The 21394-nt window shown below is 35.7% G+C and overlaps 1 protein-coding gene across 1 annotated transcript; it reads right to left on the bottom strand.

The window, feature by feature from the left end:
- Positions 1 to 321: 321 nt before the first annotated feature.
- Ereg (epiregulin) lies at positions 322 to 19956 on the bottom strand. The gene is made up of 5 exons (XM_046459302.2): positions 19701 to 19956; positions 8301 to 8387; positions 6073 to 6196; positions 5321 to 5470; positions 322 to 4117 (listed from the first exon to the last, which is right to left on the bottom strand). Exons 1-5 carry the CDS (start codon positions 19747 to 19749, stop codon positions 4036 to 4038), a joined length of 492 nt encoding a protein of 163 aa, XP_046315258.2. The 5' UTR covers positions 19750 to 19956; the 3' UTR covers positions 322 to 4035.
- Between the last annotated feature and the right edge of the window lie 1438 nt (positions 19957 to 21394).

Raw genomic sequence — 21394 nt, 5'->3', positions numbered from 1 at the left:
TGAAAGCGTACTCCAAGTTTCTTAGCATAAGCTGAGGGAATCATGTGGCCTAATTCTAGCTAATATGTACCTTAAAAAGCTACCTCTTAGTAGAATATTATTCTTTTCAAAAGTACTCTTTTAATATATTATTTAAAATATTCTTGTAAAATATATGATCACTTAGAATTTTATAATTAATGTGTCTCACTTTTTTTGCAAATTCAGAGCATTATGTCTTTATATGAACACACATTATAATTCTGTCACTACTTTTAAGCCCCTTAATAAATAGTGGGGAAAAATAGCAAAAGAAAAATAAAATAGAAGAAAGAGACCATATTGAAAGTGCAGATGTTTTATTGATGGTGCTTAATGCACATTTATTTCTCAATTGTGTTTTTTTGCCAGTTCCCAAAACAAATAAATAAAAATTAACAATATCTTGTAAATTATCTATATTCTCCTTCAATGTCTTAAGGTACACAATTATCAAAGCTGATACTGAACACAAACAAATTGATACAATTCAGTATTCTGATAAAATTCATAGTCAACAAATAAGTTACTTTAAAATATATATAGTACAAGTTTATGTTCCATAGCATCTTTAATAGAAACTGTATACCAAAATGGCTCTTCAAACTTAAAAAGTGCAATTACAGAGTGCAAAAAAGGCAAAAAGAAAAATACAGTATATTAGATTTAACATCATTATGTTAAAATAGCAGATATATTTTAGACATCATTATTATGTTAAAACTTTAAAAGTTATTCCAGAAACACTGTTTATGCTCCAATTTCTCCCAAAAGAATAGAAAAAGTCAGAAAATGTTTGCCAGCAAATCAAGCATTTTGTTTTCAAAATTCTACAAAATAAAACTGTAGCAAAAATTACCAACATGAGTCAGAGAGATTTTAAATCTACTATTAAATATAAATTAAACACATGTATTTGCTGAATAAAAATTGATTTGATTCTCAGTCACAGTTAAATTTAGCTAGCTTTCCATTCGAGGACTCAAAAATAAAAATTTGAGTTTGGACAATGTCATACCAGTATATAATTTTTCCCATTGCTTTGACTTTTGACAGAGGGATGAGGGCAAAACAATGTATAGGAGAACAGTAAAATTGTATTGGATTATAGATGTTCAAATAGTACAATAATCTCAATTTTAAGGTTAAACTTTAGTACCAATCACAGAACTTAACATCCTGGTTATAGAATATGTCTTCTGGGTTTTTGAGTGGTCTTGGTGGGAGATTATAAATTATGCATTTTTGCTTCAGGGATTGCTTAGGTTCTCAGTACATATAAGTAATATGTATACATATACAGCGTAAGCGGAGGGAATCATGTGACTCATTTTATACATATTTTATACATATATACATATACACATATATATAAAATATATATATATTTATATTATATATCCACATATATGTGTGTGTGTGTGTGTGTGTGTAGCTTCTTTGAGACATAGAGAAATCTGTAAAATGAGGATGATAACTAAAAGTGAGCTAAATACTTTTCATTTCCTGTAGGAAACATGAACTGAGAGCAAAAGTCTTTCTTTTATGTCTATTCAGCATTATCCTCACTATAGCAACCACTTTTTACTAATTTTCATCCACAAAATGCAATCTGATTTATATATTTTCATTATTTAATATGTATTTGTAAATAAAAATTTAACTCTTTTAGGGGTTAGTTCGTTAGTTTTTTGCAATACTGGGGATCAAACTCAGGGCCTCGCACATACTAGGCAAGTGCTGTGTCACTGAGTTACACACCCAATCCTATGGGGCTGGTTTTTAAGCATTTTAGTAAAGATAAAAATATCCCAAACTAGCCAGGCATGGTGGCACATGCCTGTAATTCCAGCAGCTCAGGGGCGCGGGCTGAGGCAGGAGGATTGCGAGTTCAAAGTCAGCCTCAGCAAAAGCAAGGCGCTAAGCAACTCAGTGAGAGTCTGTCTCTAAATAAAATACAAAATAGGGCTGGGATGTGGCTCAGTGGTCGAGTGCCCCTGAGTTCACTCCCCAGTACCAAAAAAAAAAAAATCCAAAACTACTTGCACCATGTTATATAATATGCATTGAGACGCTGAAGACAGACTAATATATCAATGCTGAGACGCTGTCAATGAAACTTTTGTTAATGAAATAGATTGTAGTTGAGTTCTTAGTCGATAAGTTTTCTTTAAAACAGACAAGATCACTGAAAATAGGCAGACTTGCATTACATTCAGTAGGTGTCAATTTAAAATGTGCCCTTATGTAATAATACATTTGATTTCAGCTATAGTAAACATGAAATAAATATACTTTAAAGTCTCTCTGATTTCTGTTTTCCTTTTATCTTGCTTTTAAGTTTCACACATTAGTTATAGAGCAACAAATGACTATGATTCAATAGTCAATAGAGCTCATGTGTACTTAAGTGTTTGTATACAAATATGTTTATGTATAGATTTTCGTTTCTTTTGTTTGCTTGTTTCCCTGCCAGGCCAGGACTATACATGAGAGCCATGTGAACACATCAGGGTATATAATACATGGCTCCATCTGGAGGCAATTCCTGGCATCTGGTACTCCAGAGGTGACTTGTCTGGTGATATCTTTGTTGCCCTAGTACATGCCAGGAAAAAATGTGGAGGAAGAAGATCCTCCCTGACCTGGTATGTGATCCAGAGATGAGAACGAAAAATTTAGCATTCAGAGAGGTAGACTCCCATGAAAGCCAAAGGTGGTGACAGCCCTGACTTCTATGCAATTGCTCAGAATACCCTGAGCTCACTGAGACCTCAGAGTGCAGAAGAAATCTCAGTTTCTTCCAGAAAATAAATAAATAACAGGGGATAAAGTGTGTAAGGGGTACCTTCATCTCAGCTTCCATAAGAAGGTGTAGTTAAGTCCCTACATTTTAAAAGCTTTCCAATAGAGTTTTTCATTTGGAAAAATACACTATAGTTTATTTTCTCTTATTATTTTCCACTGCCTATATGAAGATATTTTTAAATATGTAACTTTAAGTTTTAGAAGAAGCTACTTAAACTGTAAGTGAAACCATCTTGAATAGAAATACCTGTATGTCCATTTTTAGATAACATAGAACTACTGTTCTATTCTATTTTAAAATAATAATTAGCTTATCACATTTTGGACTCTGATTTACTTTACAATTCTTCAATAAATCTCTTGTGAAAATTAATACCCTAAAAAGAAGCACAAATTTGGCTTCAAGAATGTATTTTTTTCTAATTGTCTCATGAGAAACAATTATAAACACATAACATAAATGATGTGTTGTACAAAAATAGAATAGTGTGAAGCTATGGAATACCCACTATTGACATGAAAGATGACAAACTCTTCCCTTCACTTTACTTGAAGAGAATCTGGCAGGTGGCTGACAGTTTTCTGTAGTTGTAGGTTGGCACAGGGGATGGTCCATTGACCCTCCAAGCAAGTGAGTATCAAGCTAGCCAATATAGGAATGTAGAGGCCATTCTTCCTGAACTCAGTTTATTTCAAATATGCTAAACTGTTTAGCATATGACCTGTATTTGTTTTCCCAAATCTCAATTGTATTACATGAAACAGTGGCACCAACCAATGCATCAAACCATAACATAGTCAAGTCAATTATCACTGATTTGAGCAGTAGAAAAGAATCTACTTATAAGATTGATTTGACCATATATTTAGGTTTACAGAAATAAGTCACAAGCTGACACTTCCTGAACAATGAATTAGGCATTGCTCATTCCTAGGCCCTGTGCAGCAGGCATATAAGCTTTGAAGCTTTCAATAAAGCATTTAGCTCAGGAAATTATTTCTTACAAAAATATCACTTTTCTTTGGTATTAAATATTTTTACACATAATATATTAGTAAATAGTTTGTCAAAAATAAGACAAAAATAAAAACATTTTTGAGTATATTAAAAATACACAGTTGTTGACCTAACACACAACCCAACATAAATATTATTAATAAAATAGGAATATTAACATTGACTAGGAATGCAGTGCATCCCTGTGCTGTTCAGACTTGAGACAACGCTGGGTCCCCTGAGGTCACTCTCTCATATTCCTTCTTTGAGTTTTTGCTTTTGTGGTTTTTGTACCTGGAAATATTAAGAAATGAAACTATTAGCATTATACTCAATAGTTACAAGAAAAAAGCAAGGTAACAAAAGAAAAAAAAATATGGACTCCAAAGGCATGTTAGCATAGTGTATTCAAAATGGTGGAAGTGCCTGGGTTTAGGTTGGACAAGGTGACAAAAGGAGGAAGGAAGGGAGTAGTGTTCTTTAGTCAAAAGAAATTTGGAAGGAAATAGTGGAAGGACTTCTCAAAGGTCTTAACATGATCATGAATATTGTGACATTTACTGAAGAGAATCCATTTCTCTCTCCCCCCTTCCATTCTCTTCCCTTCTCTTTCTTTTTTCCTTCTCTCTCTTAATAGCTCTTCATTCTGTGATGATAACTAATTAGGAAGGCATTATTATTTGATGGATTCTTTTAATCAAATATGGACAAAATAAATTTAACCTTATAAAAAATAGCACACTTTTAAACTTCACCACCGAACGATTTGTAAATTGAAACTAAAAAATTTACTGAGCACTTTGTACCAGTTTCAAAACAAGAAGGATTTTAAAAGGACACATTTTCAAGGCAACTGTTATTAACTAATTCACACCAGTCCCACAGCCTGGTCCTAACCTACAAAACCTGTCAGTCTACAGTTCTAGTCTTTCTCAGTTATCAACTTGTGACAATATTGTACATAAGAATGGGATATGACTGGTTTAGGGAAATGACCTGAACCAATTCGATCAGTTAGATTTTATATTTTTTTCCTAGAAACTCATTTCTACAAGTCTGCCTTTCATTTTAAGATGCCAAGACTCTGGGATTATTAATTTACAAGCTGTGTTTTATGAAATAAAATTTTGACCTAATAAAGTAAATACAAGAATCTAAGTATAATAGCAGCATCCTGCCTCATGGTTTACTGCCACATGCATAGGACTATCATACTCAGTACTAAAAACAGCCTGGTTATTATAGGATAAGAATTTCCATCTGTATTTTATAGAGGAAGGAACTGATATTCCCTGTTTGACTTTCAGACGATCACTTAAGTAATAAGTAACAGAACCCATAATGAAGTGAAATCCTGACGTTCTGTAGCTAGAACATCTCTGTATATGTCATCAATGCAGACTTATTCCTCTAATACTATGTTCACATTTTTACTTGGTTTGTAAGTCTGCATTATGTAATTTATGAAAGTAGAATATAAAGCAAGCACTGGCTTACCATCTGCAGAAGTAGTATATGGAACCGGCGACTATGACAAGAAACAAAATAATAAGAATCACAGTCAAGGCCACATATTCTTTGCTCAAGGGTTGATGCACAGTTAAAAAGAAGTGCTCACATCGGACACCAGTGTAACCCACTTCACATCTGAAGAAAAATACAAGACAAAAATCAATTATTTCAGTATATCATGGTTATGAATTAGTTTCATAAGAATTAGTATTACAGTGTAATGTAAGAAATCCGCAAGATTTGCTAAAAGTTATAAACATAAATTCAAAGATTGAATATAGAGTTGGGACAACATTAATAAAATGACTCCACAGAGCTCTCAGGTTAAATTGTGACATTAAAACAACAGTCTGATTTAGCTGCCAAGGGGGCTGGTTACCTAGAAATGGTGTTTTGTAAGCTTTGTAGGGTTGAGATGCTTTTTGTCTAAACCGGTGGAATCAATTCTGAAAACAATGGCTGACATAGAAGTCCAATGAAAAGATTAAAAGTGGACTTCCTATCATGGCAAGGAATTGAAGGAGGAATTGAAATGTCCACTGTACATCCCTGGATTATGTGTACAATTTGACAACTACTATTTGTTCTCTAGTTTCAAAAAAGTTAATACAATTTCTAATACTGTATATCAATTATATTTTCACTGTCCGTAGAAATATAGGATAACTTCAAAATTTAAAACAAAAGGAGAGAAACATAATCTCAAACACTGTCTTTGTTTACTTTTGGCATATTACCTGCAGTAATTTTCACTCATGTCCACCAGGTAGATGCACTGTCCATGCAAGCAGTAGCCATTCATGTCAGTGCCACACTTTGTTATGGACACCTGAGCCACACGTGGATTATCTTCCATCTGAACTGTAAAGGAAATGGAAAGTTGAAAGCATTCTGTTGCCCTCTTGGACTCAGGGCATTAATCATTCTTTCACAACAGTAATCACTAAGCAACTTCACAAAACAGGTCAGATGCCAATCAGTCCAGGAGAATTTTCAGGAGGAGAAAACTACTCCACTCTAGGTATCACACTCCCTAGAACAATAAAGAAACCCCTGAGTCCAAAGGAATATATCCAATGGACTAAACAAAATGAAATAGAACTGGAAGATTTAATACTCAAAAAACAGACTTTATAGATAGAAAAGGTTGTGGATAAATGAATAAAAAATGTGGCATTTATACACAATGGAATATTACTCAGCAATAAAAAAATAAGATCCTGGCATTTGCAGGGAAATGGATGGCATTAGAGAGGATTATGCTAAGTGAAGTTAGCCAATCCCAAAAAAACAAATGCCGAATGTGTTCTCTGATATAAGGGAGGTGACTCAAAATGGGGTTGGGAGGGAGAGCAAGGGAGGAAGATTACCTCTAGATAGGGAATAGGGGTGGGAGGGAAAGGGAGGGAGAAGGGGAATAGCATGGATGGTGAAAGGAGACCCTCATCATTATACAAGATACATGTATGAAGATGTGAATTCGGTGTCAATATACTTTATATACAATCAGAAATATGATAAATTATGGTATAATGGTGTATTAAGAATTGTAATGCAAAAATAAGTAAATAAAATAAAAAATAACAAAAAAAGAAAAGGTAGTTACATACACACACACACACACACACACACACAACACACCATTACCCTCCACAGTAGGTATAAATAAAACACCTCATTTTTTCAAGTCTCAAAGTGATTCTGAAATTCATTACTCTCAAAAGCAATTCCAAGCTAAAACCTTTAATTAACTCAAGAGAGCTTAATTCTATCACAGGTTTTTAAGTCATAAGCTTTGTTTTGGTGTGTGTTCCCAAATTGCTGAGGTTATCATCAAAGAAATCAAAGTCTCCTGACACTTCTCACATTGAGACCTGAAACAAACTAGATAAATTCTGAGTTAGAAATTCCTATTAGGCACATAGAAAAATAAAAATAGGAATCTAGGCCAGGGGCAGTGGTGTACGCCTATAATCCCAGCAGCTGGGGAGGCTGAGGCAGGAGGATCACAAGTTCAAAGCCAGTCTCAGCAACAGGGAGGTGTAAGCAACCCGGTGAGACCCTGTCTCTAAATAAAATGCAAAATGGGGCTAGGGATATGGCTCAGTGGTTGAGTGCCCCTGAGTTCAATCCCTGGTCCTGCTCACCACCAAAAAAAAAAAAAAAAAAAAAAAAGAAGAAGGAGAAAAAGAATCTTGTTGGAAAGAATGTTGCAACATTTATTTACAAATAAATTCCCATTAGAATGTTTTTGTTACTAAAATGTGAGAGAGATGTTTATGAAATTATCATTTTTTAAAATCTTGACAATAATACTTTTGTACATATAACCAAAAAAGGGAGAGAGGTGGTAGAGGAAGGCCCACCAAACTTCCAAAGAACATGATAGTGAAGGAACAAGAAAGAAGGCAATATTTTTGTGGAAAATATCTTGTTTTCTCAAACTAACCCTTGACTCAGGAGCTCAGACTGAATACAGAACTGACCTTCACTGAACCACAGAGACTGCTGTCTCTGATGGGAAAAGACTGGGCATTACTTAAGACTATTGCTTAGTAAAATGTTTGACACACATTAAGTAAGAAAGGACATCATTTGTTCCTCTTAACAAATAGACATGTGTATGCATGCACAATTTTTAAACAACTGTTTATAAAATGAACTTTCTTCTATTTCCTGTTTTCTGGGATCTAGTCTTTCAGTGTGTCTTTTAATGATAATTCTGTAGAAAATGGGATTTTCCTTATTTCCTGAATTTTTAAGAACAAATCTTTATATATAAATAGATGATGTCTGATCCCTCTCCCACTACTCCTTTATGTATTTTTCTAGAACTCTAATTAATTAGTGGATCAAAAATTAATACGGCAATACTCTCCCCTTTTTGTTTGTCACATATTTATATTTACATTTTTGTTGAAAACTGTGAAATCTCTTGATGTAGAATTTATGAAGCTGGGCTTACCCAAAGCTGTGCAGTTGTCATCTGATTCCCCTGGGATACATGATGGAATCACAGTCGTGCTGGGAACCGTTTGTAGAAGTTGGAAACCTATTAATGGAGGAAAATCAAAAACATAGTTAATGTTTCAAGGCAAGAATCCTTGGTCAGATTTGGAAATAAATGCAGCATTTACAGAGTAGTTTTGATTGTTTTAAAATTTTTATCCATCAAAAGCATAAAAAAGTAGTTCATGAGAATAAATGACCCTTCAGCTTTTCTCTCCCAGGGTCCAAGCAGTACATTCAGAGTTACAAATTTGACCTGCTGTAAACATTTCACAGTAACATTTTCAAAGACCTGATTGTGAACTTTGAGTTTTCCTAAGCTGAACAGTTAGAGAATTTCCACTGTTTTACTCCACTGTGTGTTTACAATAACGCTGTGATGTAGACTCCACCACAAAAGACTTCAAATAAAAAACAGGCTCTAGGGCTGGGGTTGTGGCTCAGTGGTAGAGTGCTCACCTAGCGCGTGTGAGGCCCTGGGTTCGATCCTCACTACCACGTAAAAATAAATAAGTAAAGTAAAGGTAATGTGTCAAACTACAACTAAAAAATAAATTAGAAAAAGAAAAAGTATCCATTTATGGTAACAACAGAAAAAAAAACTAGCATATATTTATTGTTTACATAAGTATCTGTTACTTATTACATTGTATTATACATGAAAATAGACTGTAATTAATAAAATATAATCTAGGTAAAATCAGAATATAGCTTCCCACCATATTCATAGGAAAGTGGTTCCAGAAAGTACCAAAATCTGCAGATGCTTAAATCCCATACATAAAATGGCATAGAATTTGTATATAACCTATGAACTTCTTCCCATATGCTTTAAATTATCTCTAGATTATCTATAACATCAAATACAATGTGGATGCTGTGTAAATGTCTGTTATACTGCATTGTTTAGGGAATGTACAGAAAAGGTCCATACGTGTTCAGCACAGATAAACTTTTTAAATACTTTTGAACTTGTGGATACAGATAAGCTATGTAGCTTATTTAATTCAGGAAAGAGCTGGAATGTAGAACCACACCAATCCCTAGCACCAAATTTCTGCCAGCTCAGACAGGGTCTGAACCAGCTCTTTCATTATGTGCTTCCAGTGAAAAGGTAAACTTTGGAAAATAGGCATCAGAATGACTCCAGTGAATTCTGAACTGCATAGAAATCATGATAAGAAGAAACCTTTTAATTTTACATGTTTATTTAAGAGCATTTAGCCTCCTCCGTTTAAGTTTCAGGTATTTGCACTTCAACTCCTCGTTCCTGTCTAGATGAGTAATTGTTAGATAATAAATAATAATGGTGGGGGTAGTAGCAATAGTTAACAACAGTTAAGATTTCATGAAAATGTGCTGTATGCCAGGCATATTTCTATTCCCCTTATCCATATTATCTTATTTAATTCTCTCAGTGACTCTTTTAGGAAGACACTATGATTAGCTACATCAGACATATAAGAAAACTGAGCATAAAGAGTTTAAGGAAACACAATGCTAAATGAGCCAGGAGAATGTAGAAATGGCAATGAAACCCAATGAACATCACACGTATCAAACTAGGGTACCTGTAATTGAAGCAGAGTATATACCCCAAAGGGAGGTAACAAAGTATGGTGGAAAAGCAATCATGTGAGCAAACTTGAGCGACAGAACTTTTGATGCATTAATTAACTTCTCCAAGTCTCCATTTTCTCTACTTTACAGAGTTTTGGGGAGATTGAAATGAAATGATATTCTTCTAAAATGTCTTACATACCAGTGATTTCCCATAAATGTTCTTTTGTACTCAACTTCTAGCCTGCAGTTTTAGCAGTATATGTGGGTAGTGCCCTCTACTGGTTTATAACAAGATTATAAATCTGTTTATTATTTTGGTCTTTTAAGGATGAATTAAACCATGTAAAACGGGAATTTTATTTTACTTTTTCTTAATCAGAGGAGGCTTGTATTTATTAAGAATGCGGCAAATTCTTTGGGTTCTACAAACCAAGTTACATATCAGCATCAGTATCATAGTTTATATGTTCATGTTTCAAACTTAACATAACAATCCTGGGAAGCTGTTATTAGCCTCAGACAGCCTCAGTGCATACAAATGAAATGTCTTATGCAAGACCACTTATCTAGTGACCACAGAAGGTAAGAGTAAAGAATCTGGCAGCAAGTTGCATACTCTTTTGATAATTTGAAAATACTGTTTTCTTGACAGCTTTAGAACTCTCTCTTCCCCACTCCCTGTTTCTCCTACAATATAACTGTTGCTTCAATTGTTCTCATACATTTAAAAAATCATCTTTCTTAAATAACAAAAATAGTGGCTAAGTCTGGATTTCATTGTCAGTTAAACTGAGATTAAAAAATTCTTTTTAACAGAAGATGAATTAGATTCTCTTCTGTGTTAATTTTGTGATACTTCTCACTATAATTTTGACATAAATGTTACTGAAGAATTAAACCCTGTCTTACCATCTTCGGTACAAACTGAACTTCTCTTTGCAAAGATTCTTATAACTAATTCTCTCCTAGGAAGGTGCCAGCCAGGTAAAAGTACACATTTCAAGCCAGGTTTTCTATCCTTTACAGAAACCAAGAGTGGCTTTGCGTGCTTGGAATTGCTTACAATTGCAACTTGGCACTGCTAGAGAATGCAGCTAATTGTATTGAGGTTCTGGAGGTTTTTGTTTGTTTGTTTGTTTAGGTTTTTGGTAGTTGTCAGTTTTTCCACTGTTGGAAACTTTGTTCTAGTTGTTTAGGCCACTGGTGAAATATTTGTCTTTGTCAATTAAAGATTGTTCAGGCCAGGGTGTGCCTCCGTGAAAACTGGGCTTCCTCTACCTGTGACGCTTCCTTGGACACAGTCCATTGCTCAGGACAGTTTCTGTGAGACTTGCTGCATTAATCCAACAACAGGATATTTTAACAGAGGAAATTGTAAATAATTGTAAATTCTCCTCTCAAATTAAAAGTGTGTAAGTGTAGTTCTATCATAGATGTATGTCGTCAATGAAATAACAAAGTTGTTTCTAAATTGATTGACCAAATGTACAGCTCTATTGCTTTAAAACAGTGGTTCTCGAGTGTAAAAATCACTATTCGTTATTTTATAGTCATACAGGAAAGAACTGAGTGCTAAGTTATATCCATCCATTTTCTTAATATTCACTTTTTTCATGATTTTAGTGTTCCTTGCACACAACAATCACTCTATGATTCAATTATAAATATTATATTTGAGCTTTTGATCCATTTCAATACTCCCTGATAAGAAAATAATTCACTGTGATACTAAAGATTTTGGATAGTGTCTGTGTCAAAATCAAGATGTGACCAAATTTACACTGGCAACTAAGAGACAGAGAAGTCTGCAAAGTGATATTGGGAGATGATCTACAAACTTTCAGTGTCAGCTAGAATTTCTACTTCGATACAAATAAAAAGTTCTTTAGAGGGTATTATTTCTGTCAAATTTCTAAGTGGGTTTTAGGAATATGAAGCTCACCTATTCATCTCTCCACCTTCACCTTTTGGAGATTGTGTTTCAGCGAAATCTCAAATGTGCCAACAGGAAATGGAGTCACTGACTCAGAGGATACAAATTGTCTCTTCCCCATGAGTCAGGCCGAGCCTACACCCTTACACAATATTGGGGACCGTGCGTGGTGCGTGGGAGAGGCTGAGTACCATCACCGGAATGGGGATAGCACTAAATGTCTTGGGCCCTGGAGCACTACGAAGTGGTTACCCAACAGTCCATCAGAATGCCGGAAGTAGAAAAATGTTTGTCATTGCACTTGGTTTCTTTTCACCTTGCTTCCTAAGGGTCACACTGAGGGGCTCATCTAGAAGGAGGACAATGCAATGGATGCTGGGATTCAGTGAACAACCAACCAAGCCAAGTCAGCAACATTGTTTGCAAATCTCAGGGGGAAAATAATTCCTTTGGAAAGCAATCAAAACAAATAAAAATGATCCAAAAATATGATTAACTGAATGAAAGGTATATGCCTTATTTTCCCAATCAAATCTTTTAGAATATTAAGAACAGAACAGCAAACTCATGATGAATCATAGTATTTGCCTGGCCCAAACAGGTAGCAAAATCCGCTTCGTTTACACTTTTGCTGTGGTCACATGCCAGCCTACTCATGGACTGTTAGTTTCCTACCTTCTTCCACAGAAGTTTATAATTTTAGAATTTGTCTAGAACATAGTAGGCTTGTTAGGTCTTGTGCACTTTTAAAGAATGAACATGCCTTCACCATTTTGGGATGGCTTGCTATTTTAAATAGAATTTCACTATTAGACACGACCTTGCTTTATCTTGGATAAAATAACTATAAACTTGGTCAAATAATATAGTGAACAAATTTCAGTACTTTCTAGTAACAGCCTAATTTTCAGAGAAATATATATATATATATATATATATATATATATATATATATGTGTGTGTGTGTGTGTGTATAAATATATAAATGTATATATAATATATATGTGTGTGTATATATATGTATATATTTATATATACATATAAATGAGTAGAAATATAGAAATGTATGGAAGACTAACCTTTAAACTAACATTTATACATATAAATGTATGGAAAATTAACCTTGTCTTCTGCCAGCAATTATTCTATTTCTTTATTACAAACCTTAAAACTAAGCTTTATTTTAAAAAAATGTAAAAACTATAACTATTTGAGCTAAAGTAGCACAAAACCTGAGGCAATAAAATAACAACTTACAAATAAGTATTTCTTTAATTTTGAGCTTTAAAAGATAGCCATAAGATCTTCCTCAACAAGTGACAAGGGAAGATTTAATATGCCATGTCTTTCAATTTATATGCAGTGCATTATATTCTACAATTTTGACAGTAATTTCTAAATCACATTTCTAAGCGCTCATATTCATCCTACAATGTAGTACTTAACACTATTCAAATAAAAAATCCAGTGAGTCAAAATAAGGAAAAATCAACTACTTCGCCCTAAACATGGGTGGAAACATGCATATCTCATTCGTCATAGAAGTGCTGGTGTAATGGAGAAGAACTAAGACCAACTCTTGGGTAATGGGTCCAGTTTATGTTTATCTGGGTGTTCTAGAACTTTGTGGCTAAGAGTCCTAAAGATGAGACATATACCTCCTGAAAGCCAATGACTCATTTCTACTGTATAATTTCAATTCTAGGGAAAAGGTTTTATCTGCAAAATAATCTGATAGGGGAGGGAATTTTTTATAACCATTTATCTTGCTTCCCACCTCTACCCCTATAGGTCCAATTCAGAGATTTAAGCTACCTTTACATTGTTTTCCCAAAGGCAGACTCTCATAAAGGAGCAAAGTTTGATTATGAGTGTTTGCCATTTGCCTTTTTATTATTATAGTCATATTGTGGCCTGAATTTAGAATATTTAATGACATTTTTAGAAGTATACTGACCATTTTGCTTTCTATATAAATGTCTATGCCAAACATGAATTTTCAGAAGGATTAGATATTAATCAGTGAGCCCTCCCCTCGACAATGGGGAAGTTAGTACATAAAAGAGCATTTAAAAACCTTTAAGTTGGTTATTTTTCATTTAATGAACCTACATAATACAAATCACACATCATATTATGGAAATTTCCTTTATATAGTTTATGAAAATATATTTGCTTAACATTAGAGACCTTGACTTCAGTTAGAGGCACATCTAACATCCACAGTATGGTAGCAGGGTGAGAAGGGCTTCGATACAACCCCACAAACAGAAAAGAAGGAGGAAGGCAGCTTAGCCCCTATTTTTTTTTTTAGTTAACTACATGTGTCAAATGATATATAAATATTTATAAATATCTATTGAGCATTTTTCTACATGCAAGATATCAAGCAAGATACTGTCTGGAAAATTGTTGCAAAAGACATGGTTCCTGACCTCTGTACCCTTAATGAAACTAGACACCTGAAGGAGGTGAAGAAAGAAGAGAATTCACAGATGATGTTAAGTATCTGGCCGGAAAATACGAAGGAGGATGGTACCATTAAATGAGTAGAAAGCAGGCAGGGCAGCAGGTTTGTGGGGGGCATTTAGGCATGAAGAGAGGACATGGGTAAATGAATTGGAGTTTGAAGCTCCCCTACTATTTAAATATATGAGGTAGTTGAGAATACAGATCTGAAGTAAAGGAATAAGAATGGAATTGATTATATCTATGTGAAGGTCATATGAAAAGATAACATCTTAAAGTCAAGGAAGTCTCTCAAAAGTTCCAAGGGTAATAGTTTCTAATGAAAACTAACAGAACTTGGAGAAATAGGTGGTAGACAGCAGACAGAAATAGTCAAGGTAAAAGAAAGAGAAATCTCAGAAAAAAAAAGAAATTTCAGTGTTATGAGAGTCAAGGGAGTAGAATTGTAACAGGAAACATGAGGAAGTCAGCAAGGCAATGACTGCATTAATGACCCCATCATAAAGAAGAGTCATCCTTATTAGATGCAAATGGTTCTAAAATCAGCAATAAAAATTGCTAAACCGATTTTCTTGTTTGTTTTTGTGATGCTGGTGATTGAATCAAGACTTCACTCATGCAAGGCAAGTGTTCAACCACTAAGCTACTTCCCCAGACCCCAAAGCAGGATTTTTTTAAAAAAGTAGAATTTGATTTGTATTTGTATCCAACTTACTATTAATTTTATTTGTCTTCATAACTTAAGGGCTAATTATTCAAACTGTGAACCATGGGTGTCAATGATTATGACTATTAAAAAAAAATACATTGGATTAGTAGTTCTCAACCTGGAGCTATTTTACCAACCAGGAATGCTTGACCACCTCTGGAGATGGTTGTGGTTGTCAAAACTGGGGGGAACTACTGACATCTAGTGGGTAAAAAACAGGGTTGCTACTCAACACCTGCAATGCACAGGACAGACCCCCACAGCAAAGAATTGTCCAGGTCATGTCAATACAATCAAAGTCAAAAACACCTTAATTAGTGTCAAGAGATGTGGAATCTAGTTCTAGCTCAGATACTTATTTATTCTCCTTCAACTGAGTTTCTTTACCTCTAAAAACAAACCAGAGAGTGAGATGGTATGGAGAGAGATGGAATTTGAATTAGATTACTCTAAATTCCCTTTCTCTTTCTTCTACTGGCTATATCCATCCTTCAGTCATATCACTGTTCAGTAATCTCTCTTTCATTCTCTCTCTCTCTCTCTCTCTCTCTCTCTCTCTCTCTCTCTCATACACACACACACACACACACACACACACTTTTATACACTTGAATTTTGGTAGGCATAACATCACTGAATAGAGTCTATAAGAACCAATAGAAATATGGAGAAAAGGGAAGAAAAATTATTAGACTAAGAAGCAACAGAATTGAGTTTTCAAAACTACTGCTTAATCTTGAAATATTTTCCTTCTCATGTACATTTGCAAAGAACAGCTGGTTCAGTCAAGAAATAGTGGTGAGAACTCTGAATATAGAATAAATCTAATCATCCGTCTGACAAACAGGTTATACTGATGTTTAATAGAGTCTGGTTTTTGTGTTCAGTTTTTGTTTTTTATGCTGTCACTAAGCTTGTTTAGATATAGACTCACACTGTGCTCTGACAAGGCTAACATATTTTTTTTTTCCTGGACAAGAATCAATTCGTTATGAATAACTAACTTAAATAGTATGCTAGTTAATTAAATCATTACTTTAACCTAGAATGCCATTGAACCTTTATCTGTTCTGCAACTAGACACCCAGTCTTACATAAACTGCACTGCCAGCGGATACTGAGTCTGTTGCATTACCTCATTTTTTCAAAGGTTCCAGAATTAGCATACCAAAGTGATGGCTGTCAAGCTACTCCTCCCTGAGGATCTCCCCTATTGCAGCTTTGGGGAACCTTCCCATTGTCTTCCAATGGAATATTCCCAACAGCAGTTATGGCCATATCAATAGATAATTTGCATAGGCCTATATTCAGAGTTAAGACGGAAACAATATCTTAATTTATAGTCTCTCTAAAAAGGATTTATTACTTGACATTTGCATCTCTTGTCAGGAAATGGGAGATTCTTATGCAAAAAAATGGGAGGATGAGCAGAAAACACTTAAATTTTTTTTCAAAGTGACTATATGAGTATTGAATTTTTTAAAAAGGAAATATATCTATTTTCTCACAATTAGTAGGAATGGGCTGTAGATTCCAACATGGTCCTTTTATTGATACTTATTTAATTCGTAATTATATAAAACAGACAAGGTATACAAACAATATAAGATATCCTTTTCCTTGATTGCCTTACATAATATAGCTTGGAAAATATAGAAATAAAGGCCTTAGTTAACTGAATTCAGTTACTGCTTTTAATAAAAATCATATCCAAGAGCTATATTGATAAAAATTATGAACACTAAAAAGTCAACATTTCTGAGTACAAGTTGAGAGAATGCTCATATTGTCTTTGGTATCTCATTTTGAATAGGGTCAGGAAGCCCATTTTTGTATATATGCTGTCCCTAGAACAGGTTCCAAGTCTTGGGGTGGCCCTAAATGCCTCTGGAACTTCTCTATCAGAACTTCTTATTTTGATTATGCTCCCACTAACCCAATGGCTCCTTATACATTTTTCAAGAATGACCTTGCAATTTACTCCAAATCCTTGTAAAGTAGTCTTTGTTTCTATATTTGTCAAAAGTGAGCTAACTACACCTACTGTGTAAAGAATAAATGAGGTGATGTATGCAACACATCTAATACTTATGTGTGGCAGATAGTAGGCATTTAGTAATTTTCAGTTCCCTTCCCCACTCCTGGATTTGCATTCCAGTGGGGAACCAGACACTCCAATTACCCTAGCTGCTAATATGGTAAGACCATGCAGAGGGCAAATGGGGTCAAAATCCAGACAGGAGAGGCCTGTCATTGTGTTTTCTGCCCAGATGTGTCATCTCAGGTGGTGTCAAGACTCAGGCAGCTCATAAATTCTCAGGGTCAACAGAGAGGACTGGAAAGCAAGCCAAATGTCTCACTGAGATTTCAGCTTCTCTTATTTTTTTTAGAAAGAATGTTTGCTTTGCTTAATGCTCTCTTACTGTGTGAAGCTGTACTAAACTGTCAAGGAGATACCATTCAGAAACATGCTCAGAAACCTGTTTGAACATGAATGAAAATGTTTTATTTTTAGATGAAGAGTCCCTCAATATAACTACAGAATTCAAGATAAAAATTTCTCCTCTTTTTTTTTTCCTTTTGTAACAATCACAAAATTAGAAAGGATAATGCAGCTGGAAAACATAGATTATTCAGAAAAAAATATTATTCATTTTGAGGTATTTCCATGCTTTTTCAAAATGTTCAGTAGACTAAAAGTGCCAGTAAACCAAGGCACAAAATCCCTCAGTTGTTTAACATCATTTATATGAAAAATTAGGATCAATTTCCCAATCTATAAAACATAAATAGGAAACATTTCAAAAATTTATAAGTAATCAAAATAATTGTGTGTATGTGTAACAATTTAAACCCACATGTATTGAAGATGGAGGATAGAATTTTTCCATAATCATAAATACATATAAGACAAAAATAATAGAATGTATGAAGAGATCTAAAATAAAAATCTCTTTCTTTTGAAGAAGAGAGTTTGGGAAAAATATTTCTAGGCAGTCTTTTTTTTTTTTTTTTTTTTTTGGAGGAAGGCAATTTTAGAATTGCCTTTGCCTTTTATTCCATATAAAAAAGGACTAAAACTATAAGATCTGCATACCTGAATAGAATATAAAGATTTGATATAGAACTTCAAACAGGAACTTTCCTAGTGGCAGAGAAAAATCTAAACAAACTGGGAAAACAGAAACTAACCTAGCTCATTTGGAAATGGGTTTGGCAGCTGATGAAATAGGTGAACTATAATTAAGTAATGCAATAAAGGAGTTAAGCACTTTCATGACAACAAAAACACACAACACACGCTGGTTGGGTAGTACCAAGGTTATTCATAGGCTCTTGCTGTCTTAAATTAGAATATTCAATGAGATACCTAGAACAGACACTTGCATTGTTCAGATGCAATTTACAGGTGGAGGGAAAAAAAAAGGTATAGAGCCATTCTGACCTCTATGTTAATTTCTAACTCTAGGAAGACTGTTGTCTTTCTAATTTTATTCTTCTTCACAGATTCTAAGCAAAGACAGCAAAGCCACAGTATTTATTGAGAATCTTCTACCAAGTTGTTCTTATCTCAGTTTTGGCAGAAACCACAGATCCAGTTTCCACTTATGTTCCTGAGCTTGGATGTGTAAATTCTAACTATGCATAGCATGCATTTCATTAAGTCTTTCAAACCTGAGATAAGGCCTGCCTGTCGAAATAATCATTTAACTGTCACATTCTGCAAAGGTAGAGTTAGTATGTGAGGGAAATTCACCTCCTTGCCATTCCAGGAAGAATGTGAGACTAGCAACTTTTACTTCCTTATTGAAATATTCATATGCAACTCCAAACTCCCCTTGAAAATTTAAGGAATCAGGGAAAACCAGAATGTAACATTCAGATTTTTTTTTTCTTGTCTTGCCCATGGGTTAAGAGATGCGGGGGTGGGGGGGGGGGTGTCTTAAATTGGAAGACTGACATTAAAATACCTTCAGTGATTACAGACTACCGGGTGCAATCAGCCCCAAGAGCAAAGCTCCTGACGAAGCTGTGGAGGCGGGGACAGCTGCTGGGGAACCCGAACTCAGCAGGTGTAGGAGGCAAAGGGCGGTGGGGAGCTCCAGGACCTGCCCAAGGCCCTTCAATTCCAGGTATCCGTGGATAGCGTTTTAATTCTGTCACGTCTAGAGCTCCAGTCAAGCTCCCATTGGCACACCTCAGCGCCCCCAGGATGCTAAACCGGGCTAGATTTTAGAAAACTGGGTGCAAGATCGAGGAGGAAAAGCATTTCTTTTCAAATGGTCTCTTGTTGCGCGCGGCTAGTCTCAAAAGGCCACCTTCCAACAAGGAAGAGAAAATCACGAAATATCAAAGGTGCTTTTTAAGCTTTTGGATTTCTAGAACTGGTAAATTTCAAAAGAAAAAAAAAACAAAGTTTTTCCACTTTTAATTTTGCCTAATAAAAATATGTCAATTTATGCACAACATATATGCTAATAATTAATTTATTAATGAAAAGCGTTTTCAATATTGATCCCACACCCCACCTCCAGCTTTGCCAGTGGAAACGACAGACCCGCCTCAGTTTAAATGGAGTTCGCTTTAGCCTAGTGACAACTCGGTACTTGTCTTGTGACAAGTTCACAGACTCAGTATCCGTCTCTTCTTCGGGGGCGGGGGGTGGAAGAGGCGAGGCTCACCTAGGCAGAGCAGCAGTGCCTGGACCAGGCCCGTGGGACGCGTCTCCATCCTCTTCCCTGCGGCTAGCCTCGGCTGAGCGCAGGCGCCCCGGCTGCAGGAGGTGGGAGGCAGGCGGCAGAGGGCTGCTGGGGACGCTCCGACCAGCCGAAGCGATCCGCTGCCGCGCTGTAGCTGGAGTGCTGCTGAAAGCCTGAAGGGTCTATGCGTCCTCGGTGTCCCTCTGACACCAGCTTCTCAGGCAAGTGAGCTCAACCGCCACGCGCTGCGACCTTTATAAGTCTGGGGAGGTGCTTCCGGACAGGAGCACTTACTATTGGGGTGAGGTTCAAAAGTGCCCAGAGTTTCATAATCTCGGCCCCCGGGGAAGGAGTGGTGACCACTGGACTCTCCGGATGTCATCCTCCCTCTCTGGAGCACTTGAGAGTAGTGGTTGAGGAATGAAAAAATGTCCTCTGGGTAGCCGGAGACTACTCCCCAAACTTTTCCATCCTCGAACTCCGACTCCCGCAGGAGGAGGTGGGGAGCATGAACCAGATGAGTTGGTTTGCTTCCTGGGGTCACCTGCCGAGTAGTGGGTGGCTTTGGTTGCTGTGGGTGACAGACATAACTTGAATCAGGGCTAGTGTTTCCAGTACATGCTTTTGGAGAGCCGTGTGTGTGTGTGTGTGTGTGTGTGTGTGTGTGTGTGTGTGTGTCTTACTAACTTCAGCAGAGATAACTCCCTGTTTATGAACATACTTGAAGTTTGTCAGTAGCTCAAGCACTCCCCTCCCATGCAAACACACCACCACCCAGAAATGCCTTTCACAGCTACCCTTCCTTCTCATCTCCTCTGCTTCAAACATGATTCAGGCATTTATCACCTCAACGTCTCCTAATTACGAAGAAAACCCCACGTTATTTTTTTTTTTTTCTGCCCTACTCACCTTCTATCAGCCTGCTATTTTGGAACTCACTTATCCCAAACATCTCCTCAATCCTGTCACTCTCTGTACAAAATTCGATTGCCTTTTGGACAAGACCTGACACAAGGTGAACCCCATCAGTCCTCAACCTCAGCTCTCCCAAATTTGACAAATGGTCCCACCCCAACCAGGCTGGAAAACTCACTAAGCCTTTGCTTATTCCCATCAGCTTTTGCTTATGGAGTCACACTTTGGGGGAATGACTGCCCTTTATGGGAACTAGTCAAATCTAGTTAAATTTTCATGGTTCTCAATGGGCCTGAATATACAGGGATCTCCATTCATCTGATCTCCAGCTTTTAATGTTTAACCTTTCCCAAGTTCACAGATTTCTGGATCTGATACTACACTTTTGGTGAAAAACAACCTCTATTGTGTGTAAGTCCTGTGTTCAGATATGTTCATACACATAAATTGTCTTGCTTTTTATCATAGTTATTTGAAGAGACTAAAGATAGTCAATTTAGCAATATGCAAACATATTTGGCTAGAAAACCGAATCAATGGATGTTATTAACTCCTTACTTATTTCTACTTTTAATTTATTATTATTATTATTATTATTATTATTATTATTTATTATTATTCTCTGTCACTGACTCCAAGGTCCTTTAATGCCCAGAAACTCCCTTGTTGGAAACAAATACTTCATCTATCTTTTAGTGGTTAAGATTTAGGGTATCTGTGAATCATTGAATTATTATTTGATCTCTCTCAGGTTGCTCACA

Source organism: Marmota monax, unplaced genomic scaffold (genome assembly GCF_021218885.2).
Source record: "Marmota monax isolate L192 unplaced genomic scaffold, Marmota_monax_Labrador192_F-V1.1 WCK01_AAM20220418_F8-fsc00112, whole genome shotgun sequence".
Classification (NCBI taxonomy): domain Eukaryota; kingdom Metazoa; phylum Chordata; class Mammalia; order Rodentia; family Sciuridae; genus Marmota; species Marmota monax.
Note: the sequence above shows the minus strand (reverse complement) of the source record. Positions and strands in the feature narration are given on the sequence as shown.

Bases quoted from the DNA above. Each gene is read 5' to 3' on its own strand.
- Ereg (XM_046459302.2), bottom strand. From the start codon at position 19,749: ATGGAGACGCGTCCCACGGGCCTGGTCCAGGCACTGCTGCTCTGCCTA. The intron at 6,197-8,300 runs GTAAGCCCAGCT...TTTCCTTTACAG, and splicing joins TGACAACTGCACAGCTTTGG to TTCAGATGGAAGATAATCCA. The intron at 4,118-5,320 runs GTAAGCCAGTGC...TAATATTTCCAG, and splicing joins ATATACTACTTCTGCAGATG to GTACAAAAACCACAAAAGCA.